Source organism: Ornithodoros turicata, unplaced genomic scaffold, assembly GCF_037126465.1.
Source record: "Ornithodoros turicata isolate Travis unplaced genomic scaffold, ASM3712646v1 Chromosome17, whole genome shotgun sequence".
Lineage (NCBI taxonomy): Eukaryota > Metazoa > Arthropoda > Arachnida > Ixodida > Argasidae > Ornithodoros > Ornithodoros turicata.
Genome location: NW_026999326.1, coordinates 2,300,278 through 2,328,095, shown reverse-complemented (window position 1 = coordinate 2,328,095; position 27,818 = coordinate 2,300,278). Strand labels below are relative to the sequence as shown.

The 27,818-nt window shown below is 50.1% G+C and overlaps 3 protein-coding genes, 3 non-coding genes and 1 pseudogene across 6 annotated transcripts; 5 read left to right on the top strand and 2 right to left on the bottom strand.

Moving 5' to 3' along the window:
* Positions 1-211: 211 nt before the first annotated feature.
* Positions 212-402, bottom strand: LOC135372857 (U2 spliceosomal RNA). The gene has a single exon (XR_010416139.1). It is a non-coding gene; the product is annotated as a U2 spliceosomal RNA (small nuclear RNA).
* Positions 403-490: 88 nt separating this feature from the next.
* On the bottom strand, positions 491-5,241 carry LOC135372750 (uncharacterized). The gene is made up of 2 exons (XM_064606224.1): positions 4,684-5,241; positions 491-3,484 (listed from the first exon to the last, which is right to left on the bottom strand). Exons 1-2 carry the CDS (start codon positions 5,239-5,241, stop codon positions 491-493), a joined length of 3,552 nt encoding a protein of 1,183 aa, XP_064462294.1.
* Positions 5,242-11,174: 5,933 nt separating this feature from the next.
* LOC135372863 (U2 spliceosomal RNA) lies at positions 11,175-11,354 on the top strand (annotated as a pseudogene).
* A 2,704-nt stretch (positions 11,355-14,058) lies between these two features.
* LOC135372848 (uncharacterized) lies at positions 14,059-15,333 on the top strand. The gene has a single exon (XM_064606304.1). The coding sequence runs from the start codon at positions 14,059-14,061 to the stop codon at positions 15,331-15,333; it is 1,275 nt and encodes a 424-aa protein (XP_064462374.1).
* An 87-nt stretch (positions 15,334-15,420) lies between these two features.
* On the top strand, positions 15,421-15,615 carry LOC135372890 (U2 spliceosomal RNA). Its single transcript, XR_010416157.1, has one exon. It is a non-coding gene; the product is annotated as a U2 spliceosomal RNA (small nuclear RNA).
* A 7,068-nt stretch (positions 15,616-22,683) lies between these two features.
* Positions 22,684-25,470, top strand: LOC135372847 (uncharacterized). The gene has a single exon (XM_064606303.1). It carries the CDS (start codon positions 22,684-22,686, stop codon positions 25,468-25,470), a length of 2,787 nt encoding a protein of 928 aa, XP_064462373.1.
* Positions 25,471-25,683: 213 nt separating this feature from the next.
* Positions 25,684-25,867, top strand: LOC135372871 (U2 spliceosomal RNA). The gene has a single exon (XR_010416145.1). It is a non-coding gene; the product is annotated as a U2 spliceosomal RNA (small nuclear RNA).
* Positions 25,868-27,818: the final 1,951 nt, after the last annotated feature.

Below are 27,818 nucleotides of genomic sequence, written 5' to 3'. Positions count from 1 at the left end.
TGAATGAATGAATGAATGAATGAATGAATGTGTACCCTAGTGGCCAGACAGGACATTTCCCAGTGGTTGTCTCCAGTGTACTCTGTGTCTGCTGTAGGTTCCCTGCTTTGCTTGGTGTTGTTTCTACGCTTCCCTCTTTTGCCTGTCTCTGGTCATCATGGATGATGCTTATTGATGCTGTTTCGGAATTTTTGTTTTTTTTTTGTTTTGAGACGGGTGGGCCACACCTGGAGGTAGTGCAATACCAGGGCAACCCTTGACAGTGCCGAGGCGAGCTTCAGACACACTGTCTCGGGCCAAAAATAAGATTAATATCGTGAGTCCAAATAGGGCTCGTATCAGATATTAAGCTGATAAGAACAGAGATGTTTTATTAATGCTATTTACATGCTTGAAAAGAATAGGTTACAAAGCCTTACGTTAACTCTATTTACACTGTTTACGTGTTTACATTATTTACATGCTGCGAGGAAGCAGGGCTGCGGGTCCCTTATGAGCTCCTAGTTACGTGTGACACGTAAATGTCCCTTGATGCGAGTATAACGTCGCTCACTGATAGTTTCTTCATCGTTTTCAGGTATGTCTTGGAGCATATGCGCTTGAGCAGGCGGTCATTTTGTGGGTCCCAGCTTGCTAGTGCGCCAACGACGATGGCCTCTGTGCGGACGCGGTTGAACCTGCGAAGTAGGTGTTGTCGCACGGGTTCGTATTTTCGTTCCTTCTCTTCGCTGGCTACTTTGAAGGCTTCCAGGCGGTTGTCAAAAGGTACTGTCACGTCCACTATGATGGCTTCTTCTCCTCTGGACAGCACCAGGTCTGGTCGGAGGTTAGTGTCGCCCACTGGTTTGTTCTCGCTAATGATGGAGTACCGCATCTGCGCCGCTGACTTCACCCTTTGCACGATCTTGTTGTGCCTTTCCGTGTAGGCCGCGCTCTTCTCCATGCAGTGGCATAGTACATGTGGGAGTGATTCAGATGCGTAGCCACATCGACGACATCTTTTGTCGGCGTTCGCGTTCCAAGGCTGGGCGCCGTTCAGAGGTAGTTGGTTCAGTCTTGCTTTGTGTATAAACCGCCATGCTGCGAACGTCATGTAGTCCCCAGTCGTCATGAAGTGGCTGCTGGCTGGGTCCGCTGCTACTGCTTCTATCACTTTCCCCTGGTTGGGAAGTTGCTGTAGCTCGGCGTCTCTCTCCTTGCACAGGTCCGCCCGGAGTTTCGCCATCAGCTTCGTGCGTGCGTTGTGGGTGATTGTTGATCCCGCACGGGTGATGGCTGGTCCTGCGTCGTTGCTGAGCTCCCAGGTGATGTTGAGGCGTCCGGAAGCTTTGCGCGCCTCAGTCCAGGTGCTTCTGAGAGGGTTTGACGCGCCCCGGAAGTCCCCTTCCGTGTTGCAGTTGAGGAAGGCCTCGATGTCTTCCGTGTTGACATCCCTTCGGAGTCGCTTGCTGACTGTGTGCTGTAGCTCGGTTATTGCAAGCCTGGCGACTTCCGGGTCCCTGGATGTTAATAACTTGAAAGCGTTGTCCACGCGGCAGAGGTCGCTCATTTCTGCCGCGATGGGGATTCCGCAACCTCGGCCTTTTCTTGACCCGTAGAGGTACAGTGTGGTTGCAGGTTGTGGCAGGTATAGCGTCCGTTTGATCATGGGCTTCAGCAGGTCATCAAACTTCCGCCACTCCGTTTTCCCGAGGGTCCCGCACCTCATGGCGAAGTTTAGTGCCGGGTAGATGAATGTCCTTAGGGCATCTAATCGCTGCCAGGGTGCCAGTGCTGATTCCATAATCTTGTTGGCAGCGTCGATTGTTTCACGCAGGTCCTCCACGTCGTTTGCAAGCATGAAGCCCACTGGTCTGCCAAGATATTTCAGGGGCTCGTGGTCGTGCAGCGTCGGGATTACCTCGTTGTCGATCCTGATTGGCATCTCTCGCAGGCCGACTGGTTGTTTGCCGGACAGGTGCAGGGCTTTGCACTTTCCCGGGTTCAGTTTTAGTCCGAGCTGTCGTGCCATTGTTGCGACTGTGTTGACTCTATCTTGGAGGGTTGATTGGTCCTGCGCTAGTGGGGCGATGTCGTCGGCGTATGCCAGGATTCGGTGAGTGGAGTCCGCGCCTTGTACTTTCCTGAGGATGACATCAATCACCATGTTGAAGAGGAGTCCGCTTAGCGGGCACCCCTGTCGGATGCCAGCATTGATGTTGATTGGTTCGGTCTCTTCTCCGCTGGTAGCTACTCTCGTAGTGTTCTCGGTGTATAGATCCCGCACGATCTCGGTGAACGCTTCTCCGGCACCGCTGCGGCAGACTGCTTCCACTATTGCGTTGTGCGGTACCGACCCAAAGGCATTTGAAAAGTCCAGAAGGGCTGTGCATAGTTCTCCTGCCTCGGATCTGGCTCGGTCGAGGAGGGTTTGCAGGACGAAATTATGTTCGAATACGCCGTCGTAGGGCAGAAAGCCCTTTTGGCAGTGGCTGATCACAATGTTCTCAGCAATCCATGTTTGCATTCTTGAGGCCAGGCATCCTGTGTATAGTTTGTTGATGGTCCTCATCAGTGATATTGGCCTCCAGTTCTGTAGATCGTCGCGCCTCCCCTTCTTGTGAATTAGGATCGTTCGTGGCGATTTCCAGCTTCGCGGCACTCTCCGGTACTTGAGGCACATATTGAACGTTGCCGCTAGGAATGTGCACTGGGGGTCTGTCATTAGCCAATGCTTGTAAGTGATCCTGTCTTCCCCAGGTGCCGTGTTTTCGCATCGTCGTGCTCGTTTTCGGGCTTCTTCTGGGGTGAAGGGACTCAGCTGGACTTCTTCTCCTGCAGGACGCACCGTTGTGAATACACTTGTGTCCGCCGTTTTTTCCTGCCATAATACTTGGAAGAATAGTCCTGCCTCTTCAGTCGGGATTTGGCACTGGGTAGTTTCTCCCTGGACAATTAGTCTCGCAGCCTGCCGGCGGTTTCTTCTATACAGTCTCTGTATAGCTCGGGGATCTTCTGGGTTCACCTTTCGACGACTGGGGGTGCGTTCGGTGATTTCGGGCATTTTTGCGGCCGTCTTCACTAAGGTGACGGCATCCTCCATGGCCTTCTCGAAGCTTGCGTAAACATTGTCAGATTCTGGCCGCTTGATCATTTCGTTGATTGTCCTTGCCAATTGTTCGAGTGGGCTGCGTTCATCTGCTGGTTGTTGGTCCGTTGTTCCTGGGCGGTCTTCGGATCCCCCGCTTGGGTCATGATCTTGTGTCGCGTGTAGCTGCGCGTCATTAGTAGATTCTGTTACCCCAGGAGTGGCACTGCCGCAGGTGGTGCTTTCGGTCTGGGATGCACTGCATTCCGCCGAGGATGGGGACTCGTCTGTTTCTGTCCCAGGTTGGGTGAGGGGTTCGTCGTGACTGCTGTTGGCTGCTGTTTCCTCGTCTTCGGTAGATCCCTCTTCGGGCACGTCCGTTGACCGCAACTGGGCTGCTCTCCGCGCTCTAGCATCCTGACGGCGATGTAGGTTCTCGTGATTGCTGAGGCCTCTTCTTGATGGGAAGGTTTCGTGTCAGGTATTGCATTTGAAGGGGAAGGCGAGGGCGGTTCTGGATCTGTTGCTGAGGGGTGACGCGGCTGGGCATTGCTGTTTATGCTGGGTGGGACGCGGACCAAGGACAGTGTTGCATTTGCAGCAGCGGTGTTTTACGGTGGTGATTCGAACCCCGTGTTCGTTTTCTAGATGGCGCTTCAGGGACGCTGCCTGTGAGGTCCATGTTGTTGACCTGAAGCGGCGGGTGCATCCGATTTCTGTGCAGACGAAGTGGTCGGGCACTGGGAAGGAGAGGGCGAGTGCCGTGTCCTCTCGCTGTGGCTGATCCTCCTCCCTGAGGGTCGTAGTGGCTGGGACGGTTGGCGGTTCTCCAAGGTCCGGCGTCCTCACAGAGGACATAGAGACCGGACCCCAGACAGAACACCATCTCCTACGGACGTCCGAAATAGATCCCAATGTCCATATCCGAAAAGTGACCTCCGTGGGACTCTCCTCGGATATTTATGAAAGGATATCCGTAGCCGTATATCCGCAGGAGGTCCTGTTGCGGCCGTTTCACGGATTGTCCGAATCAGCTCCGTGATGGGATGCTGTACGGATCACGTATTTGAAGAGAGAGAGAAACGCGGGACGATGTAGCACTGCAGAAATTCGGCTTTCCATGAACCAACTCACTTTCTCAAGCTACATGAGTAAGAAACAGAGACATTACCTCTACGCCGACTTAATACGCCAAACAATTTCTCATTTCGCCGTTGTTTGTGCACGTAATCGAATTAAACTTAGACAGCTCACCCTTCATTTCGACTCACAGGCGAGCAGGGCTCTCGAGTGTGTAGAAGCTCGCGAGAACACTAATCTACAGTGTCTGTTCCCTGTTTGGAAGTGAATGCAACTTCATTTCCAAAGCATTTCGGCTGAGTGCCCCAATCTCTTGTTGCTGTTTCTTCTTTCTTTCTTTCTTTTCTTTTCTTTTTTTTTGAAACTCCGCGCTGATTTTCCCTCATGGGTAGCAAAGCGGAGCAACAGAAAGTGAAACGAGAGGCGACGGTGGCAGATGTTATAAAAACGGCGGAAACACGCTTTATATTTTACTACAAAGCGTATACTGACTTCTGAAAAATAAAAAAGTAACGCGCGCTCGAGATACACCCTACATCCCAGAGAGCTCCTGTTTCTGTCCGTATTTCCGGGTTATGTCCGCAAAGTGCTCGTTCGTAGGAATTATTCTGCGGATATCCGTATCTCCGTGAAGGTATATCCGATGGACATCCGTAGGACAAAATTTTCTGACTGGGACCTCCCCCGGACTGTAAAGGGGTACGGGGCTGCAGCTGTAGAGGACTGCGGGGGTCACCGCCTGGTGCAGCAATCCGATCTGCGGGGGGTGGAATGTCCTGGCGGACGGGTCCAGGTAGGGCTGAAGACTGGCTTGGAGGCTCCAGACTCGAGGACATATCAGGAGGAGTGAGCAGGTTGTCGCGGAGGCCTCCCGAGGACGATCCCTCTCTGCAGTGTAGGGGGCTGCAAGGGCTCCGGGGTTGGAGGCTCGCCGCGTCTGTTGGGCACTCCGAGGGACTCGGGCTGGGCGGCGTGCCAGGTCGGTCTTTGTCCTGGGCAGTAGGGAGAGCAGGAGTCCAAGGCAGGAAATCTCTTGCTCCGCGGGTGATCTTGGCCGGGCGGCGCATCTCCCAGGTCGAGGGTGGCGGGGGCATGTTCACAAGGTGGCCAGCCCCGGGTCAGGCTGCTTCAGGAGGGGGCAATGAACCACGCCCACACGGGGCCCTCCTTCAGCTGGTGTTCGGCGCCCTGAAAAGGGTGGTAGACTGCAGAGCCATCTACTTAACACCGCCTGTGAGAGTGGGTGCTTTGGAGCGAGGGGCTATAAACCAAACCAGCAGGCAGGCCTCGTCCTAGGCTCGGCACCCTAGTCGTCCTGAAAAGGACGGTACACAACAGGGCGTACTCGGTGCCACCACTCTCAGGCCTTAGCCAAAAGGCCGAGAAGCGATCACACATTGATCTTAGCCAAAAGGCCGAGAAGCGATAAATATTACACGTCCATCTTACGCTCTGGTCACGGTCGCGGCACCTGCCTCCTCGGGTGTCACGTCGCCAAATTCAACATGATGTGGTGCGTGTAAGAAGCACTAGAATGATAGTCGGACTGCATGAAATGCGCATGTTAGCGGACGGAACTCGTGTTTCTTTCTCCCTTGTATCCGCCAAAAGACCGAGAAGAGATATACACTGCACGTCTCCCCCGTTTCGCTTCTGTCGCAGTCTCGCCTTCTACGTCCGCGCTTTCTTTCTTTCTTTCTTTCTTTCTCTCTCTCTCTCTCTCTCTCTCTTGCAATTTCCAATCAATCATTTTTATCTCACGGGCCGTGATGCATTAGCACTAACACCCTAGTGTTCCGTACCCATATACCACGATGCCCAAACCGGCGACGTGCCACGCGCGGACGTAGAAGGCGAGACTGCGACAGAAGCGAAACGGGGGAGACGTGCAGTGTATATCTCTTCTCGGTCTTTTGGCGGATACAAGGGAGAAAGAAACACGAGTTCCGTCCGCTAACATGCGCATTTCATGCAGTCCGACTATCATTCTAGTGCTTCTTACACGCACCACATCATGTTGAATTTGGCAACGTGACACCCGAGGAGGCAGGTGCCGCGACCGTGACCAGAGCGTAAGATGGACGTGTAATATTTATCGCTTCTCGGCCTTTTGGCTAAGATCAAAGTGTAGTTCGATCCCAGCACGCACCAGGATACCGGAGGACAGTCTACGAGTCTGGAAACGACAAGGACCTGAAGATGGCCGCTCGGCGTCCCATCAACAGGGACTTCAGCTTCGACTTGGAAGTAGAGAGAGACGTGAAAATGTCACAGGTTCTACTGGGGCTGCTCAAGGCAGTAGGTAAAGAGGCCAGGGAGGTCAACCCCTTCGGCCAAGGACGGTTTACCGTTACAACGACTACGAAGAGCGCTGCGGAAGTGCTGTTCAAGTCTGGGGTGCTGGAGGTAGCTGGCAGAGAATACCCACTTGTGCCTCTTGCCAGCATTACGACGCTAGTTACCGTGCATTTCCTCCCTGTGGAAGTGCCGAACGAGGACCTTGCCGAGGTGATGAAGAAGTACGGAAAGGTTATATCGGTGAAGAGGGAGTACTTTCGAGAAGTTCCCACGGTCGAGAAAGGTAGCAGGAGAGTCGTCATCGAAATGAAGACCGACATCCCAAACTACGTCGAGGTGGATGGATTCAAGGTGATGTGTATTTATGCCGGAATGAAAAAGGCATGCAGGCGGTGTGGCATGGAGGGCCATTTTTCATTCCATTGCAAGACTCCACAGTGCAAGAGATGCGGAGACTTTGGCCACCTTGCCAAAAGCTGCTCCGTGCCCTGTAAGAAGTGCGGGGAGGACCACGATACCACCTCGTGTAGGGTCTTCACGTACGCCAGCGTGGCGACGCCAACAGTGGACAACGCATGTACCGGGGATGTCCAACTCGACGAGCTTGAGGAGGATTCAGGGAAGGATCCTGATATCGCGTCAGCGTCTGCGACTCAGGGAACGGAGGAATCCCCCCTGCATTGATCCGAAGAGGGATCGGTGACGGAGACGGTCGTCCACGAAGAAGAAGAGGAAGAAGAAAAGGAAGAAGAAAAGGCCTCAAGCAACAACGTGGACAGGCAACCACAAGATGCTCCTGACGCAGAAGAGCAAATACAAGGTGTTTTGGAACTTGTCGAAGAACCAGACAGTGAAATGGATTTTACGTCAGCTCCCGGTGGGATAAAAAGAGGACCTCCGTCAGCCAAGAGTGGTGAGGGAGACCTGCCGTCGACCTCAGAACCCCAACCTGAGCATCATCTACGGGGTCAGCTCAGCGACCCCCCTCAACGAGGCAGAGGTATTGTGAAGAAAAAGCTGAAAGGACTTAGTTAATGGATATAGGATCTTTTGGAATTAACGCACGGACAGTACTTGGTGTCTTTCTTTTGTTCACGTTCACTGAGATCTGAACGAAAACAGCTTTGCTTGAAAGGGTTGGCACAAAAGTTGAGCCTAGACATTGTTTGTTTGCAGGAGACTCATTTTACAAATATGGCGGATGTTCGAAAGTTCGAAAGATGCACGCGTTGGGTAGCGGTTCACAGCTTTGGCTCGCACAGAGCACGCGGTGTTACCATTTGTTTGTCGCAGGCTTTCTGTGGAGCGATTAAGAAATATTCCAGGGATGAGGAGGGTAGAGTAGTTACTGCTGATATTGAAGTTGGAGGGAAAGTGTGTAGAATTGTGTGTGTGTATGCACCAGTTGATAACGGGCCAAGAAATGAATTTTTCCGCAGCTTGGACGTGTTTGTTTTAGGGGCAACTAATGTTTTAATTGCTGGAGACTTCAATTGCGTTTTATATGAACAATTTGATGAACTTGGAGGTAGCCTCCAATCTCAGGCATGGAAAGGGAAAGAACTTAAGCGTTTTGTTAGTGCTTGTGACTTATCTGATATTTGGAACACGGTTCACGGGATTGGTAATGGATTTACATTTCATGCTCAAGGGCGAAGTGTAAGACTTGATCGTTTTTACGTGTCGAATGCTTTGTGTGATAGAGTGCAGGACTGTGAGGTTTTTCAAGTGGGAACTAGAGATGTGTTTGTGTCTGATCATTGCATGGTTGTAGCCACATTTAAAAACGAAACTGGGTTTGGCAGACTACCGAGTAGGTGGCGTCTTAATGTAAACTTACTAAATGACAAAGAAGTCGTGGAAGAAGTGCGTCAGTACTTAACCAGTAAATGTGAAGAAACTTCCATTTCTTTTAGTTGGTGGGAGGGTATGAAAGAGGAAGTGAAAGAAATATTCCAAAAATGGGGTCGCAAAAGAGCGGCTGAGAGACGGCACGCCATCTACTCTATCAGGTGGGGTTTAAGGTATCTGCGAGGCACCGGGCTAGTTTCGGTGGCACAACAGGAGGCTTATAAGGAATTGCAGGAAGACTTAAGTGCTTTGCTAGTTGGAGCAACTTGGGGACTGTCAGACAAAGGCATAAATGGTCAGACTGTTATAACCCATCGCCAATTGAACATGGCGCGCTTGCGCGCAAAGCAGCAAGGAATCGGAGCGTTAACGGATGTGGATGGGGTTGAAAAGGTATCCCAAAACGAAATAGAAAACATATGTGTTCGCTTTTATGAGGATCTTTTCGCCCACAGAGATGTGGATGAGGAAGCGTGGGACAGTTTAGCGGTCGGGATTCCGAAGTTAGATAAAGGTAACAAACTTTTAGATAAGAACGTAACCACCGCGGAATTGAAAGAAGCTCTCTCCTGCTTGCAGCCAGAGAAAAGCCCGGGGGCCGATGGTCTGCCAGTTTAATTTTATCGATGTTTTTGGTCTTTTCTTGCAAAACCACTGGCTGAGGTGGTTAAGCTCAGTTTACAAGATGGGATGCTTCCTCCATCAATGCGTTTTGGGGTTTTAAAGTTGTTGTGTAAAGATGAGACAAAGAGTACAGACTTGAAGGCCTGGCGACCAATTACTTTAATGAATACGGACTATAAATTAATAGCAAAAGTGCTACAGTTGAGATTGGCAAAGGTAATGCCCGTTCTGGTTTCGCCTGTTCAGGCTTGTTCAGTTGCAGAGAGGGGAATCCAAGCTCACCTCAGTGCTCTGAGAGACTTGTGTGCTGTTGCTAAGCTTAAAGAGATGGCGATGTTACTGGTCGCTTTTGATCAAGAGAAGGCTTTTGTTTTGGTTAGTCACCGGTACCTGTTCAAGCTTTTGAAAGCGTTTCAGTTTCCTGATTTGTTTGTGAGCTACGTGGCCCTGTTGTACAGTGGGCCAAGAGCGTCATTGAAGTAAATGGCAGACTGTCCCGTCCGTTTGAGATGCTGTCCGGAGTGCGGCAGGGATGACCTCTTTCTCCGCTGCTTTACGTGCTGACAATAGAGCCCTTGCTACGTTTGTTGGCGTCAAATCCGAGTATAGCTCGGATGCCTCTCCCAGGGATTGGCATGAAACCTACGCTTTTTGCGTATGCAGACGACGTGACGCTATGCACGACGAAAGAGCGTGCAGTTAAAGAAGCACTCCAGGTGATGGACGTGTACAACAGGGCTTCTGGGGCATGACTTAATAGAACCAAGTCCTGTATTCTGCCTGTAGGGGGCGGACTTGCGGTGGCGGAGCTTGAGGGGATCCCTGTTGTGTCGAGAGCAAAAGTGCTCGGCGTACACTTCACAGTTGACGGGCCATCAGGAGAATCCTGGAAAAAGATCGGGCAGGTGCTGGAGCAAATTCGGGAGGAATATAAAGGGGTACAATTGAGTTATTCAGAAAAGCAACAGCTGATCTCGAGACGTATGTTGTCTCAGATCTGGTACTTGGGAACGTGTTTTCCGCCGGCAAAGAAAACTGAAAAGGTTTTAACAAGAACAGTGATGTCCTTGTTTTGGGAGGGCAAGCCTGAACGGGTAAAGAGAGCGGTAGTTCAGGGGCCTCCAGAGTATGGGGGGTTCAACATATCCAATATTGGTCTTAAGTGCAGGGCTTTAGCCATTGCACAGATTGGAAAAATTCTGGAGGATGAGGAACATATAGCCAGGCCCTTAATGCTTTACTGTTTGGGCACACTTGGGCGTATTTTTGTTGGGAACCTCGATCACACTCTGCTTAGGGCTGAAACGCCAACAAAGTTTTACTCTGATGTCGCTAGATATGCTCGCATAACACAGGAATGTGTACCAGAAGGAAGTTTGTTATATATGCGTACAAGAGAGTTGTACCAGGTACTCTTCAAAAGGTGTTTGATTCAGGATATTCTGGTGTGTGAACGAGAACATCGGAGACATGTGGTGTCGAGTGTCCTCGATGGGGATAGGGCGGACGTTGCGTGGGAGTTGTCCCATAATGTGTTACCTGTCAACACTCGAATGTACAGATACCATTTTGTGTCATCTAGAGAATGCAGCGTTTGTGGGGGGTTAGAGAATCACAGACATCTGTTCCATGAGTGTGTGTTGGCGGCAGCCTTGTGGCGCAAGGTAGCGGCACTGTTTCGGCTACCCAGAATAGAATACGACACCGTTTTGTATTCCGATCCGCTTCCAGTCGTGCCTGGCAAAGTACCGGCATTTGTGCTTCTAATGGGAGAGGTCAAATTTGAGATCTGGGCATCAAGAAACAGGCGAGTGTATGGGGGAACCCTCGAGTCACTCCGTAGGTCGGTCTTCTACATCAGGTTAAATCTCCAGAAAAAGTTGCAGGCGGAGCTGGATGCTTTGGAAGTGCACCACTTCAAGAGGCGTTGGAAGAACCACTGGCCTCTGTTTTTAAGGGTACAAGGGAAAATTAAGGTCAACTTTTAAAGAAAGCTCTCCTGTTGGGGGCACCAATGCATGACTTATCTGTTTGTTTGTTTGTTTGTCTGCAACTTGTTTGTATGGTTAGTTAAGCATTGTATCGGCATAGACAAAGGGCATTAGTGTCTGTAAATAGAGGAGTGCAACTGGGTGAGGAGGAAAAGGGAGTATGATGTAATTATGTAATTATTTTGTATGTACGGGGCCAATTGTATTGTATAACAGTGGTGTTGTATTGCTGCATGTATTGATTGTATGTATGTATGGTGCCAATTACTGGCATATTTTTTCGCAATATATCTGTTCTTATCAGCTTAATATCTGATACGAGCCCTATTTGGACTCACGATATTAATCTTATTTTTGGCCCGAGACAGTGTGTCTGAAGCTCGCCTCGGCACTGTCAATGGTTGCCCTGGTATTGCACTACCTCCAGGTGTGGCCCACCTGTCTCAAAACAAAAAACAGAAATTCCGAAACAGCATCAATAAGCATCAGCCATGATGACCAGAGACAGGCAAAAGAGGGAAGCGTAGAAACAACACCAAGCAAAGCAGGGAACCTACAGCAGACACAGAACACACTGGAGACAACCACTGGGAAATGTCCTGTCTGGCCACTAGGGTACACATTCATTCTATCTATCTATCTACCTACCTACCTACCTACCTACCTACCTACCTACCTACGTACCCCGAGTCTGCTCCTACTGCCGCCACTGGAGCGGAGCAGTGCCTATCGACAGGCGACTGGCCCGGCAGCCCTCTACAGCTACTGCCCCGTAGCCCTTTACACTGCGGGGGAGGCTCGGTCCTTATGTCCTCTATGAGGACGCCGGACCTCGGGACGTCGCCCCATGGACCACTCGTACAAGAGCTGCCCCGGACAAGCCCTCATGCCGCGGTGACTGAGGAAGCCACACCAAACCACAGTGCCGCCTGGATCCGGCAGCCTTCCAGAGAGGGAGAAACTCTCACCGTGTTCTTCCCCCTGCCAGACCACTTCGTGTGCCCAGAGGATGGGTGCACACAGGCATTCCGCTCAAATGTATGGACAAGCCAGAGGCAGTCACTATCAAGACACCTGGAACAAGGGCACGACTTCCGTGTCACAAAGTTTGTTTACCACTGCCTGATGTGCAACCAGTCAATGGGAAGCCGCCCCAGAAACCACAGATGCAGCACGGTCTCTGCACAACCTCCACTACTCCAAGGCCGCACAGCCTTCCGGCATGAGTGTGACCTCTGCCACAACACGTTCCCAAGCAGGAAGGGACTGCATAACCACATGGTATGGCATAGGCGTGAAGCAGCAAGGACCGCAAGGGCGGATCGCAATCGCACGATGCTACCACCAGGACAAGACCCCGAGCCAGAAGCTGTAGATCCCGAGGAGGACAACACCACATCTCAGTCTACATAAATATCGCCTACCGCAGAGGAGTTGGCTAACTCCCTGATGGAAATCCCAGAAGCTGTAGCAGAACCCGACCACGTAGAACCCGAGGAGAACAGCGCCACAACCCAGCTTGCATCAACATTGACTCCCACAGGGGAGTCGGCTAACTCCTTGATGGAATTCCGGGCCTCCTCTTCTAACACAATTGAGCCGTGGTGCCCCACGGATCTCACAGGCAATGCTGCAGCCATCATCAACTCCAATGCCATTGCCACCCTGGACCATCCTGAAGTGGACACCATCACAGGAATTGGGGAAAGCAACGAGAGTCCTGACCTACCACAACCCGAGCCCCTAGACAAGTTCATACTATCTGACTTCGTTTTTGAGCTGAACAACATCCTAGAGGGAGCTGCCTCTTCGACCAACTGGGCCAGATTTGAGGATATTCTCGAGGAAGCCACCCAAGTTGCCTCCAATGCCGTTCGCCTTCCTCCTCCGCGGGACGGTGTGTCACGCCCAAAAAAGGTCAACCCAGACGACCCAAAGCAAATCCAGAAGATATACAGGCGCAACAGGCGACAAGCTATACGACTCATCTGCGACGGGTCATCAAGAAGATGCGAAATTCCCTGTGAGCATGTAGAAGAGCACTTCACCACGTTGTGGCAGCCGGAGGTGTGCAGCACAAATATTTTCCACGACCGCCCCTGCGCCACAACCGAGGTAGACCTCGGCCGGTTCACACCGCAGGAAGTCAGAAGAAAAGGCACAAAAGCTGAGAACACTGCACCTGGCGATGACCGTCTAACCTATAGGCACTGGCTGGATGTCGACCCTGATGGCATCTTCATGGTATCTACTTTCAACATCTGCCTAAAATATAAGCATATCCCGGACTCATGGAGAACTTCTAACACTGTCCTAATATTCAAGAAGGGGGACTCGGCCGACATATCCAACTGGCGGCCCATTTCCATAGCAAGAACCCTGAACAAGCTCTACACCGGCTGCCTAGCGTCGAGGCTCCAGTCTTGGATAATACAGAACAGCGTGCTTAGCCCGACCCAGAAAGGATTCTTGCCTCACGATGGTGTGTACGAACACAACTACATCCTGCAGCAGTACATCAATGACGCAAGGGCTAACAATAAGGAACTGTGTGCAGCATTCTTGGACTTCTCAAACGCATTTGGTTCAATCCCTCACACAGCCATCATAGAAGCAGTAGGAGCAGCTGGCTGTGGATCTGACTTCAAGGATATTGTAACCGACCTTTACAACAACAACACAAGCTGTGTCCTCACCAATGGGGAGTCTACTCACCCCATTCCCATGCGAAGAGGAATCAGGCAGGGCTGTCCCTTGAGTGGCCTGCTTTTCAACATGACAGTTGACCCCATCCTTCGAGACATCCAAGGCGACAGCAGAAAGCACGCTGTCCTCGCCTATGCTGATGACATCACGCCACTAGCGGACAACCCCACTCTACTGCAGCAACAAATCGACAGAATCGCAGCACTAGCATCTTCATTATGCCTGACCCTCAACCCTAGCAAGTGCAAATCCATCCATGTTTCTGGCCATAGACCTGTCGGGATCCGGGAGACGGAATTCCACATCCGGGACACCCCAATCACCATCTTATAGGAGTTCGAGTCCTTCAACTACCTTGGACGTCCTGTAGGCTTCAATGTGCTAAAGGACGAAACGACAATCGAGGCAGCCACCAGCACTGGAAAGAAGATCCTGACATCAATGTTAGCACCATGGCAACGCCTAGATGCACTAAAGACTTTCGTCTACCCGTCCCTGAACTTCTCCATGCGCTGTGGTTCCTTAGGAAAAACCGACTGGATGAGACTCGACCAGGAGCTACGGCCGCTTATCAAGAGGACCCTTTACATCCCGAGCAATGCAGCCAACGAGTACATCTACAGTAAATCTGGAATGGGAGGCTGCGGAATCCCACTGGCAGCTGAGACCAGTGATGTAGCTCGGATAGACGGCGCCTTCAAACTCCTGACGTCGCGCGATCCAGTTGTTGCCCATATTGCCAAGGAGAACCTCTTCCACACTGTCAGCAAGCGCCTGCGTGCCACCTGCTCCGCATCCGACGTGGAGTCCTTCCTGGCTGGGGACACCGAGGGGCTCTTCAGAGTATCCACCAACGAGCTCTGCAACGTATGGACTGAGGCTAGGAAGGCCTCCCGTCGCCTCGGAGTAACATGGACCATTGAGGAAGGTGGGCTAAGCATCTCGAGGAAGGACAAGACCATGACGGAACGCTGGAGAACGAGGATCATGCGCACCCTGCGCGACCAACTGGACAAAGAACGCTCACAGGAACTCTGTGACCTGGCCAACCAGGGCAAAGCAATGGACTGCGCAAGACTCGACCCCAGCAGCACCCACTTCATCAGCAAAGGCCTGTACACACGCTTCGCCGACTGGAGATTCATCCATCGAGCCCGCCTCAATCTCCATCCGTTGAACGGTGCAAGGACCTGGGGACATGGCGACAAAAGGTGCCGCAGGTGTGGCTACACCAACGAAACGTTACCCCATGTCGTGTGCCACTGCATGAGGCAAAGCCAGGCAATGACGAAGCGGCACAACGACATCGTTGACCGAGTGAAAGCAGCGGCTGCAGCGAAATACACCGTAATATCCGAAAACCGCCCTGTAGGTGACACGCAGCTGCGCCCAGACCTCATCCTTGCCCGTGGAGAAGAAGCTGTCATCGTCGACGTCACCTGCCCATTCGAGAACCGGGCCACGGCCTTCCAGCAAGCCCGCACAAGCAAAGTCAACAAGTACCAGCCAGTAAAGGAACACCTACAAGGAAGGTACCAACGTGTCACCATGGGACCTATTGTGGTTGGTGCACTCGGCTGCTGGGACCCTGAAAATGACCGCTTCCTGCACCGCCTCTGCTCTCGGAGGTATCTGAAGAAAATGAAGAAACTTTGTGTGAGCTCGGTAATCTCCGCCGCACGGGACATTTATGCCGCGCACGTTTCCAACTCCTGAAACGGGATACCTAACACTGCTAGTTTCTTTTACCCTCTTGACTAATATGAATCTCTTGTACATTCTCTCATGTGACCACTGTACATAACCCCATTGTCTTGAGTAACGAAAATAACATCCTGAATAAACTCTGTTCTTATCAGCTTAATATCTGATACGAGCCCTACTTGGACTCACGATATTAATCTTATTTTTGGCCCGAGACAGTGTGTCTGAAGCTCGCCTCGGCACTGTCAAGGGTTGCCCTGCTATTGCACTACCTCCAGGTGTGGCCCACCCGTCTCAAAACAAAAAACAAAAATTCCGAAACAGCATCATTAAGCATCAGCCATGATGACCAGAGACAGGCAAAAGAGGGAAGCGTAGAAACAACACCAAGCAAAGCAGGGAACCTACAGCAGACACAGAACACACTGGAGACAACCACTGGGAAATGTCCTGTCTGGCCACTAGGGTACACATTCATTCAATCTATCTATCTATCTATCTATCTATCTATCAATCTATCAATCTATCTATCTATCTATCTATCTATCTATCTATCTATCTATCTATCTATCTATCTATCTATCTATCTATCTATCTATCTATCTTTCTTTCTTTCTTTCTTTCTTTCTTTCTTTCTCTCTCTCTTGCAATTTCCAATCAATCATTTTTATCTCACGGGCCGTGATGCATTAGCACTAACACCCTAGTGTTCCGTACCCATATACCCATATACCCACGATGCCCAAACCGGCGACGTGCCACGCGCGGACGTAGAAGGCGAGACTGCGACAGAAGCGAAACGGGGGAGACGTGCAGTGTATATCTCTTCTCGGTCTTTTGGCGGATACAAGGGAGAAAGAAACACGAGTTCCGTCCGCTAACATGCGCATTTCATGCAGTCCGACTATCATTCTAGTGCTTCTTACACGCACCACATCATGTTGAATTTGGCGACGTGACACCCGAGGAGGCAGGTGCCGCGACCGTAACCAGAGCGTAAGATGGACGTGTAATATTTATCGCTTCTCGGCCTTTTGGGTTAGATCTGCGGTTGTTATCAGATCGTTTTTCAGCAAGTTTCCGGCCCCGGAGTACGTGGTTTTCACCATCGTCTCCCGGGGCAAGATGGCGACATCTTGCACCCCCATTAAAGAATGGGCTTTCAACGTAACGGCGCCCTCTGGGACGTCGGTGGACGAAGTCATCGACTCAACAGCCGATGTAGTTGGACTGGATCAAGTATTCAGCGTGCAACATCTGGGAGAATCAGCTTTCCAGGTGGTAGTGGCGACGGCAGCAGCCAGCCGCCAAGTCATTGGACAAGGCCTTCTACGAGTAGCAGGCCAAGAGGTCAACATCGAACAGATTGGACCGCAGCTCGTCTACATTACATGTAGGTACCTTCCCACGTATGTGGCGACGGAGCATCTCAGTCGTGCATTGCAGCCGTACGGGAAGGTGTTGGACATAATGTACGTAAAGTACAAGGATCGCCCAACTGTCCGCACTGGAGACAGAGTAATTAAGATGGAAATGAACGTAAATAACCCCGTGCCTAATTTTCTTCGAGTTAATGGCCACCGCACAACATTCAATTACCGCGGGATGCGAAGAGTATGCCGAAGATGCAAAGGCGAGGGGCATTATAAGGAGGCTTGCACCACGCCGTTTTGTGATCGTTGTAGTGTGTTCGGTCACGGGAAGGATGGGTGCACAGCTCGTTGCAGAAGATGCAACGGTGGGCATGCGACAGCAGATTGCACAGTGCGGAAACCATATTCCGAAGCCGTAACGAGATCGCTTGCGGAATTTCCCCCTTTAAGCGCAAGGAAAGATCAAAAAGGAAGAACGGAACAAACGGCCGCCGCTGTTTCTCCGACCGTAATCAGCAGCGATAAGGGAGCCCGAGGTGCCGACGAAGATAAAAATGAACGGGAGCAGATACCTAATCTGGATGATGAGCTAAACATTTCCGAGGATGGCTCTTCTATAACTTCGGCTGCTACAGTGTGTGAAACGGAAACAACCGGAAAAGAGAATTCAACAGACGACGTGCAGCCCAACGATGAATCTGCACATCACCCTCTGGCGCAGCGTCTCGCCGACCTGATTCCTCCGAGGCAGTCTCGTCCCATCTCAACAGCAAGTACTGCGTCAAGCCGGGTGACCGTTTCTACCGTTGGACAGTTTTCCCCCGTCGACAGCGCGGGAAGACCGGACGCCAAGAGGCTACTACCGTCAAGCAGTGACAACACCTCGGACGACAGTCATCACCCTACGGAAGTCACCAAGAAGAAAAAGGTGATTAGTACAGACATCAGCATTAGTGATGATGATGATATGTCAGACTCAGCATAGTTTTGGCTGCATGTTGAAGGTTTTACTCTTTATGAGTATAAGCATTGTAACCCTAAATGTACAGGGTTTTCGGAGTGAAAGAAAGCAACTAGAAGTTTTTCAATGGGCGAGACTGATAAATTGTGACTTGTTGTTGTTACAAGAAACAAACATTCGCTCGCTTAACGAGGTAATGAAATTTAAAGCACGGTTTCATATTGATTGTTACTTTTCCTTTGGCTCTGCTCGAAGTGAGGGCGTAGCGCTGATTAACTTCAATCCTATGGTAATCAAAGACTTGGTTGTTCGCTTTGACGTTGCAGGTAGAGTACTTGTTGGTGACTTTACAGTTTACGATACCAGAATTCGTGTCATAAATGTTTATGGACCTGCTACTGCTAGCTCTTCAAATCAGTTTTATAGTAATTTGGATGCTTTTATGTTGGATCCACAGCCCATATTTCTCGTAGGAGATTTCAATTGTGTCCTAGATTCTTGTAGAGACGTACGTGGTCCTGGGTTAGGTCGTCCTACCTACATGGCTCGCGAACTTAAAAGACTCATTCACCAGTACGCATTAAATGATGCATGGGTGCACCTGCACGGTAGCCGTTTTCAGTATACCTGGTGCCGTAGACAGTCCTTCACACGGCTAGATCGCTTTTATTTCCAGTCAAGCACACAATATAGAATAAAGACGTGTAATGTTGCTGTTTTTTCTCCGGAAATGGGACACATTTCAGATCACCTGCCCGTGATCACGACCATACACTTTAGAGGGAAACACAACATGCAACCGCGCGCGTGGCGGTTAGATAGCAGGCTGTTGCGCGATGAATCACTCATGCATGAAGCGGAAGATAAGATCAAGGCCGAATTGAGCGACGCCCTGGAAGAAGGCGCCGCATGGGATACGATAAAGATAATTCTGCGTGACATTTTAATCGCGGCAGGTAAACAGAAAACGAGAAAAGACACCGCTGCTCTGCGTGATATTTGGAAACGAATGCAAATTGTTAAAAGAGGCGGAGCGGCTACGCTTCTAATGCAAGAGTATTTAGAAACTCAAAGGGAAAGATATTACCGTACACTGCGTCTGACCTCCCGAACTGCTTGTGTTCTTTTGAACAATAACAGACCGGTGAGGAATACGGACTACATGAGATACGTAAGGAATGGTGAAGTGGCTCAGAAATCGAACACACGCATAGAAGAAGTGCGAATGCCCTCAGGGGATACTTCACGGTCTCAGAAAGACATAGATTATGTTTTTGGGAATTATTTCAAAGAACTGTTCCAAACTCAAATGCCCCAGCAACAGGGATGTCCACCGCTTTTGCTCGAAGATTTTTTATCCGGTCTGCCCCAGGTTCCACAGGAACTGGAAGAACAAATATACAAACCGGTTACAATGACGGAGCTAGTGACGGTTCTAAACGGAATGAAGGCTGGCTCGGCGCCCGGGGAAGACGGCTTAACTGTGGCTTTTTATAAGTGGTTCATGTCAGTTTTGGGACCGGCATTCATCAAAGTAGTCAACGAGTTCCTGAGAAAAGGAAATGTGCCGGAATCGTTTAGGAAGGGCCGCATTGTGCTTATTCCCAAAGGCGACCAAGCCGAGGCGGGTGACCCAAAGTCATGGCGCACTATTACCCTCCTGAATGTTGATTATAAGTTGGTGGCTGCTCTTTTTGCAAAGCGTCTAAGGGAGGCACTTCCTTACGTAGTTTCCCAGTATCAGACAGCGGCAGTGCCCGGAAGATCAATATTTTCATCTCTTGTTTTCATTCGAGACATTATAGCGTACACCGATACCCACCTGAGGAGCGGCTTGGTCGTTTCCTGGGATCAAGCGAAAGCCTTTGGCTGCATTGAGCATGGATATATATACAGTGTACTAAGAAGTTTTGGGTTTTCTGATCATTTTGTGTTTCTCATGAATTCACTGTATACTAATCTGCAGAGTTGTTTAATTCTCAATGGTAGAGTGACGAGCAATTTTGATGTGACCAGAGGGGTGCGTCAGGGATGTCCCTTGTCGCCGTTGATATTTGTGTTATGTATAGACCCTCTCTTACGAAGGCTGAACCAAAACAGGTCAATAATGGGACTCCCCTTACCAGGTGGAAGTATCGTGTCTGCTACCGCTTATGCAGATGACATTGTTTTGTATTTGAGAGAGGTAGCAAGCCTGCAGAACGCCTTTGGTGTTTTTGACGAATATGCTCGATATTCGGGAGCACGGTTAAACAGGAATAAAAGTAAGGCTCTTTCTATCGGAAACGTGTGTCCAGACCTCCCTACTGGAGTAACCCCCACCGATTGCTTGACCTTGTTGGGAGTGCATTTTGACAAAGCAGGGGATTGCCTCTGATAATTGGAACCTGTTATTGACAGAGTTAGAGGGGAAAATAGCCGTTGCGTGCAGCTTTCAACTGACATTTCAGGAAAGAGCCTACTTATTTAAATCTGTGTTCAGCGCTAAACTCTGGTACGTTGCTAGAGTTGCGCGCCCGCCGACGGTGTTCAGCACGCGCTTTACGTCGTTGTGTTTCCGCTTTTTCTGGAACGATCAGACTGAACTTGTATCGCGAAATGTGTTGCGCCTTGCGCGAAGTGAAGGGGGTTGGGGTCTGCCATGCTTCCCAACATTTTGTACCTTGCTTGCAACTCGGAATGTTCTGAACATGCTTGATGATGTAGAGTGTTTGGCAAGACCACTGGTTATGTATTTTCTTGGCCCACGCCGTAGAGTATTGGTTCCACGTGCCTTAGGCAACTTGTGCCCGAGCGCTGAGAGCACTCCACTGTTATATCACATGATCACCGGCATGTTTTTAGAGGTGCAACAGATGTTTCCGCAAGTGGCTATACAGGCAGTACCTGTTTCGCGAATTTGCGAACAAATGTGTGCGAGGCGTGTGGACCCATTGCCATCAGTACAAAATGTCAACGCGAATTGGATTGAACTCACACGTCGTGACTTACCGAGTGACCTGCAAGATTTTTTATGGAAAGTTGCATCCGGTGTACTGCCCACTCGGGACCGTTTGGTCAGATGGGGCGTTACGGCGGTGTCCACATGTCCTAGCTGCACATACGAGGAGTCAAACAAGCATGCGATTCAAGACTGCGCACAGACGAGAACGCTTCTTACTTTGGTTACTAGGATGTTCGGGTTTCCTTGCAATCCCCGCAGAGGTAGACGCTCTAGGTTCGAGAATCTAATCACAGTGGCGGCTCTCTTTGTGGCTTGGCACAACAGGTGTATTTCAGTGGCGAGGCATAGACGACGTATGCCTATGTTTCCCGCTCTGATTCGCCTGCGTAAAATAGTTGTAGGTCACTTGGAAACACAGCTCATAGAACTTGGTGAAGCGGTGTTTCTAAGGAGGTGGGGCACGAGATATATTCGCCTAATAAATGGGAAGGTGATTCTGAGGAATACGCCCGTTTAGGCCTCGCCTGACAGGGTGGACTGTAAAGGTGTATATATAAAGTGCATTCTCATCGTGTATTGTACTTTCATTGTTGTATACATATTTAATGTTTGTCGGCTTTTATTTGTATGCTCGAGTAATGGAGTGACCGAATTTCGCATGTAAATAGTCATAGCGTTAATAAATATTCTGAACAGATCAAGATGTAGTCCGTTGCGCTCCATCGATTTCCGCTCGTGGTTGCGGTAAATTCGTGTAATCCCAGGAGTGTTTGATACCAGTGTGTGCGTGAAAGCCCCAGGATTAAGAGGATACCCAAGATCGGCGTGAGTGTGAAGGCTTGGCGAAGTTATAAGTGTTTTTGTGCAACGTGGTATCGCGCCGTTAGGCCTAGCCCGCATCCCTCCACAACGGTCTCTCCCGTCGGTGCTTTGCTCGGGCTCCGAGAGATGGCGACACCGCCGCGTGCAACAGGAGAAGAAACTGTCGCGGGCGTTTGCGCAACATCGGCGGAAGAGGTGAGGGTCAGTGGCCTTCGCTTGTAGGTCGTTGCTTTGCTTGGCTGACTTGTTTACACCGCTGGGCTGTCAGTGATAGTACGGTGTTTGCTGTGCTGAGCAGTGTGTTTGGGAGCGAGTTTGTAATTGGTTTTTCATCCTCTGCGGTTTGGTGTGCTTTATCGTCGAGTGCCTCAGTGTGTGTGGTCGTGCGGTGGTGTCGGTGAGGTGCAAATCCTTGTGAACGAGTGCGAGTTGAATTTACCATCCTCGGTGGTTGGTACGCTCGGAGCCAGTTTTATGTGATAGTCAGTGGTGTGCGTCGAGAAGGGGTGTGCTACGTCGCGTGCTGTGTGTGCTTGCTTGACAGCTCGACGAATAGACAGCTTTTCCCCCTGTAACATGGAGGTAAGAAACTAAGGAGATGCCCTAAGCGCCTCTCCCAATGCAAGCGAGCGTGCTGTGACCCGCGCATGGCATTGTGGTTAGTTGCCCACACACGTGACCCATAAACGTCACGGCAAGACGTCATAAAACATGGCGTCCTCCATGTCCGCGGCGTATCTTACCTGAATACAGAGACGAGCTGCGGCCGAATAACTTGTTTCCGCTTTCATAACATATTTGGAGTTCGAAGTTATCACACCCGTTGAAACACAAGATAGATCATCTCAGTGTGGAAGCAATGGATCACTAAATCGCAAGAAGATATACGTACGTCATCGTGACATTGCCTGGCTTCTCTTCTGTTTTGCTATTTTGCTGCGATTTATCACGCGGCAAATGTTGAAACAACCCATAACCTTCAAAGTATTGTGCGAATGGACTCCTTGAAGGTAAGGCGTTTGCTGAAGATGAAGTTTGCTAAACTTCAAAGCCTCCGCGCAGACTGCCATAACGCCGAAACATGTGGGGATCACGTGACCGGGCAACTAGATGGGCGTGGTATTGCCAGGAGCGACCGCTAGAGGGGTCCCACGGCCTTCCGATCTGTTAGCCCTCTCCTTAGTTTCTTACCTCCATGCCCTGTAAGTACGGCGAGGCTTGGAACTCTGCCCTCCACCGTGCATGATTATCACAGGACGACGATGGGCTCACATCAGGTTGCAGTGGAAATTGATTCCACCAATGTTATCGAGTCATCCGCAGAGCATTCATCTCGGGAAGGCACATCTGAGACACCTATTGATCATGCCAACAGGCAGCCGTGTGTCAGTGGTAATACTATGACTGTCAAGTTCCCAGTGCCACCGTTCTTTCTTTGTCCTCGACAACCCTGTCGCACTCAGTTTTCTGCCGGTGCGTGGACTGCACAACGTCGTTCATTGGAGCGGCACCTTGAAACGGTGCACGGAGTTCGGATCAAGAAAACAATCAACATTTGCATCGACTGCCACAGTGATCTTGGAATCCGTCCTTCCAACCATGGTGAAGTATGTAAGCGGGCAACAATTAGGAGCGAGGTTGGGATGGCAGACATAACACGATTCTTCCAGGACGCGTGGAGCCCAAAAGAACCTGATGAGAGTGCGGAAATTGGAAGACCCAGAGCCGATGTGGAAATAGGTCTGAGCCGGTTTACCCCGGAGGAAGTCAATAGACGCCTGAAAAAATGCGAGAACACGGCACCAGGCGACGACCGTCTCACATACAAGCACTGGCGTTGCGCGGACCCCGAATGCCGTTTCTTAGCTGCCATCTTCAACCTCTGCCTAAAACACCGCAGGATTCCCACGAGCTGGAAGACAACCCGCACTATCCTGATACACAAGAAAGGTGACCGCCAAAACCTCTCCAATTGGAGGCCCATATCACTCGGTCGGACTATAGGAAAACTGTACACTGGGTGCCTGGCCACACGCTTGCAAGCCTGGTTACTGGATAACGGTGTCTTATCACCATGTCAGAAGGGGTTTCTTCCCTACGATGGCGTACTGGAGCACAACTTTGTGTTACAGGAAAGACTTGACCTCGCCAGAACAACACGAGAAGAACTGTGCCTCGGCTTTCTGGACTTCGCGAACGCATTCGGGTCTGTACCACATCGAAGCCTGATTCAAGCCGCCGAAGCGTCAGGAGTTGGCCCGACATTCTGCGAAATCCTTGAGGACATATACAAGGAGAACCAGGCAACAGTGATGTGCAGCGAGGGAATGACACCGTTGATACCGGTTGATGCTGGAATTCGCCAAGGTTGTCCATTGAGTGGGCTATTATTCAACTTGGTAATCGACCCCCTGGTGCGGCAGATCCAAGGAACCGACGACAAGCACCGCATACTGGCGTATGCAGACGACATCACCCCAATGGCAAGCACCCCTGAAGAGCTTCAGCAACAATTGGATCTGATAAATGAGCTTGCCACAGGAATTGGACTAACACTTAACGCCTCCAAGTGCCGCACGATGCACATGTCGGGGAAACAGCCAGTGGGACTCCGTGCAACACAGTTCTTCATCGCCGACACACCGATACGACCTATAGCGGAATTCGAAGCATTCACATACCTAGGGAGACCTGTAGGCTTCAATCCCCTCTCGGAGAAATCCACGGTGGAGGATGCTGTGGAACTTGGCCAGAAGACACTCGGCTCAGCACTTGCACCATGGCAAAGACTGGACGCGTTGAAAACGTTCCTATACCCTGGCCTGAACTTCGCTATGCGGATGGGATCCCACACCAAAAGTGAATGGAAGCGGCTTGACGAATCCCTCCGACCCCTCATTAGGCGGACTCTCTACCTCACAAACTCTGCGGCCACTGACTACATATATGAGAGTACACATAAAGGGGCTTCTGGCATCCCTCTTGCAGCAGAACTGAGTGATGCTGCACGAGTTGACACAGCTTTTAAACTACTAACGTCAAGGGATCCAGCCACCCGCCCACTAGCTGGGAAAGCAGTTGAAGCCACAGTCAGTAAGCGACTACGTACCATGGAGCCCGTCACGCCGGATCTTCTCGGACGTTACCTCTCTAGGGACAATGAAAATGACTTCCGAAGCCCGTCCAGCGGACTCAAAACAGTGTGGACTGAAGCCCGGAAAGCCTCATCACGTCTTGATGTGAAGTGGACCTTCAGCCCGGACGGCCCGGAACTGCAAAAGAATGGAGCAACCATCGCACGCAGAAGACGCACGAAGGTGATGAGCACACTACGGCATCAACTACAAGAAGAACGGGATAGGCGGCTTACTTCCCTCGCCAACCAGGGCAAGGTCATGGAATGTGTCGCTCTTGACAAGTCAAGCTCCCACTTCATGCGCTCTGGACAGTTCACAAGATTCGCCGACTGGCGCTTCATTCATCGGGCCCGCCTCAACCTCCTCCCCCTCAACGGAGCCCGGCCCTGGACACAGGGTGACAAACGATGCAGACGGTGCGGAACACAGCCCGAGACCCTACCCCACGTCGCCAATCATTGTATGCGGTATTCGGCTGCGTATACCAAGCGTCACAACAGTATAGTTGAGCGAGTGAAACGGGCATCACAGAACAAGTACAACGTGATCATTGAAAATCAGGTTGTGGGTAACACCGGACTTCGGCCAGACCTGGTTGTGTCAAGAGGAGAGGAAGCAATAGTCTACGACGTGACCATAGTATTCGACAACCGCCAGGAGGCTCTGCAAGCGGCTCGAGGAAACAAAGAAGAAAAGTACCTACCTGTGAAGGAGAGCCTGCAAAGGAGATATCACCGAGTGCATATCGAGGCAGTGGTCATCGGAAGCCTTGGTAGCTGGGATCCAGCCAACGACCGCGGACTCAAACGCCTTTGCTCAAGAGAATACCTCAAACTAATGAAAAAACTCTGCGTAAGTGAGGTGATCTCCTCTACAAGGGACATTTATAGCACACACATTACTGGTGTGTAAGGAGTACAATTGGACAAGACAACAGCAAGGTACCCCTGAAAATACTGCCATCGACACAGTTGTGACTGTAACTGCAACACATAAATATTGTGAATACCGCTCAAAAAAAAAGAAAAAAAAAACAGTGTAAAGAATGCCCCTTTTATTGTAAATAATCATGTAAATACGTGTATACTATTTTAAATAATTGTAAAATACTGTATATAATTGTACATAATGTTTCAAACTCACTAATAAAACCAATTCTGTTCTTATCAGCTTAATATCTGATACGAGCCCTATTTGGACTCACGATATTAATCTTATTTTTGGCCCGAGACAGTGTGTCTGAAGCTCGCCTCGGCACTGTCAAGGGTTGCCCTGGTATTGCACTACCTCCAGGTGTGGCCTACCCGTCTCAAATCAAAAAACAAAAAGAAAAATTCGGAAACAGCACCACTAGGGTACACATTCATTCATTCATTCATTCTATCTATCTATCTATCTATCTATCTATCTATCTATCTATCTATCTATCTATCTATCTATCTATCTATCTATCTATCTATCTATCTCTCTATCTCTCTATCTCTCTCTCTCTCTCTCTCTCTGCTATAGAGAACAGAAGCCTGTGGTTTTTCCATCGCCTTTTAAGATACAGTTCATCAAGTGTCTCCAACTCGGCTTGTAACTTTTTACGGATGTTCAACCCAATATAAAAGGACGATTTCCGAAGTGATTCACTGGTTCCACCATATATCCTCCTCTTTCTTGATGTCCATATTTCATATTTTATCTCTCCCATCAGGAGCACGAAGGACGGAACTCGGCCAGTAGTAACAGGGAGTGGGTCGAAGTACAGTACAGTTTCATACATTATTCGTGGTACACGGAATACAGTAGCGGCCTTGCGCCACAAAGCTTCAGCCAGAACACATTAAAAAAACACATGACGGTGGTTTTCGATACCACCGCACACATCACACTTCATGGAGGACACAAAATGGAACCTAAAAAGTTGAGTGTTAACAGGCAGTATATTGTGGGACAACTCCCAAGACATATCGGCCCTGTCCCCTTGTAGCAAGTTCGCTACCACAAGTCCCCTATTTTCCAAGGGCGCTATCCTTATGTCATTCATGCCAAATCTTTTGTACAGCTCATGGTACAAATCCTTCGTACGCATGTACGCCAAACTTCCAGAGGGAACAGCTTGCTGAACGATGCTTGCATGCCTTATGATTCCCGAATAGAAAACCGTGGGCGTTTCCACCATTGGAACCGTGTGGTTCAAAGAACCCGAAAACACTCGACTCCCGAAGCCCATACAATAAAGCATCAAAGGCTTCGCGATATGGTCATCATCATCTGGGATTCTACAAATTTGGGCCATGGCCAAAGCTTCGCACTTGAGACCTATGTCAGGTATGTCAAATCCGCCGAAGACAGCAGGCGCCTGCACTACAGAACGTTTAACCCTCTCACACTTGCCTTCCCAAAAGAAAGACAACACAATCCTTCTCAAAACCTTGGCCGTTTTCTTTGACGGGGGAGAACACGTTCCAAGGTACCAAATCTTTGATAGCATATGACTTACAATAAACTGACGTTTCTCACCATAGCTTACTAGAACCCCTTTATATTCCTCTCTGAGAGACTGTAGTGTGTCCCCAACTTCTTTCCAGGACTCTGCTGACGCTCCGCCCCTTGCGAAGTGAACCCCAAGCACCTTCGTGCTTTGCACCACCGGGATGCCTCCCACTGCAGTCCTACCGACTGCACCGTTTATTGACACAATAGAGGACTTTGCTTTGTTTAGTCTTCCCCCGGAGGCTCTCATGTACACATCCATAACGTCCAGAGCTTCGTGAGGAAAGACAGCGCCTCCTTTAGCTCACTTGTACTAACTTCTTTTTAAAAAAATTCATAGCCTCCATCGATCTTTGGGATCATCTTCTCGAGCTTCTGCCAAGCCTCTTCGTCTACCTCATGAGAAGTGTACAGTTTCTCATAAAACCTAACACAGACTTCCTCAATTTCCTCCTGCATAACCTGCTTAGTTCCATTTTCATCCATTATTGCACTGAGTCCTAGCCTCTCTCTACGCAACCGTTTTGAGTTACTTTCCCGCAGAGTGGGAACTACTTGTCCACTCTCTGGCCTGACACCCCAAGAAGATTTAACTAGCAGAGAGTTAAGATCCTCCTGCAATTCTTTGTACGTTTCTTGCTCAACCGCTGGCCCAAGCCCAGTGCTTCTCAGGTATCTAAGACCCCATCTGATGGAGTAAATGGCATGTCGTCTTTCTGCCGACCTTTTCCGTCCCCATTTCTGAAATATTTCTTTGGCCCCCATTTTAACGTCCTCCC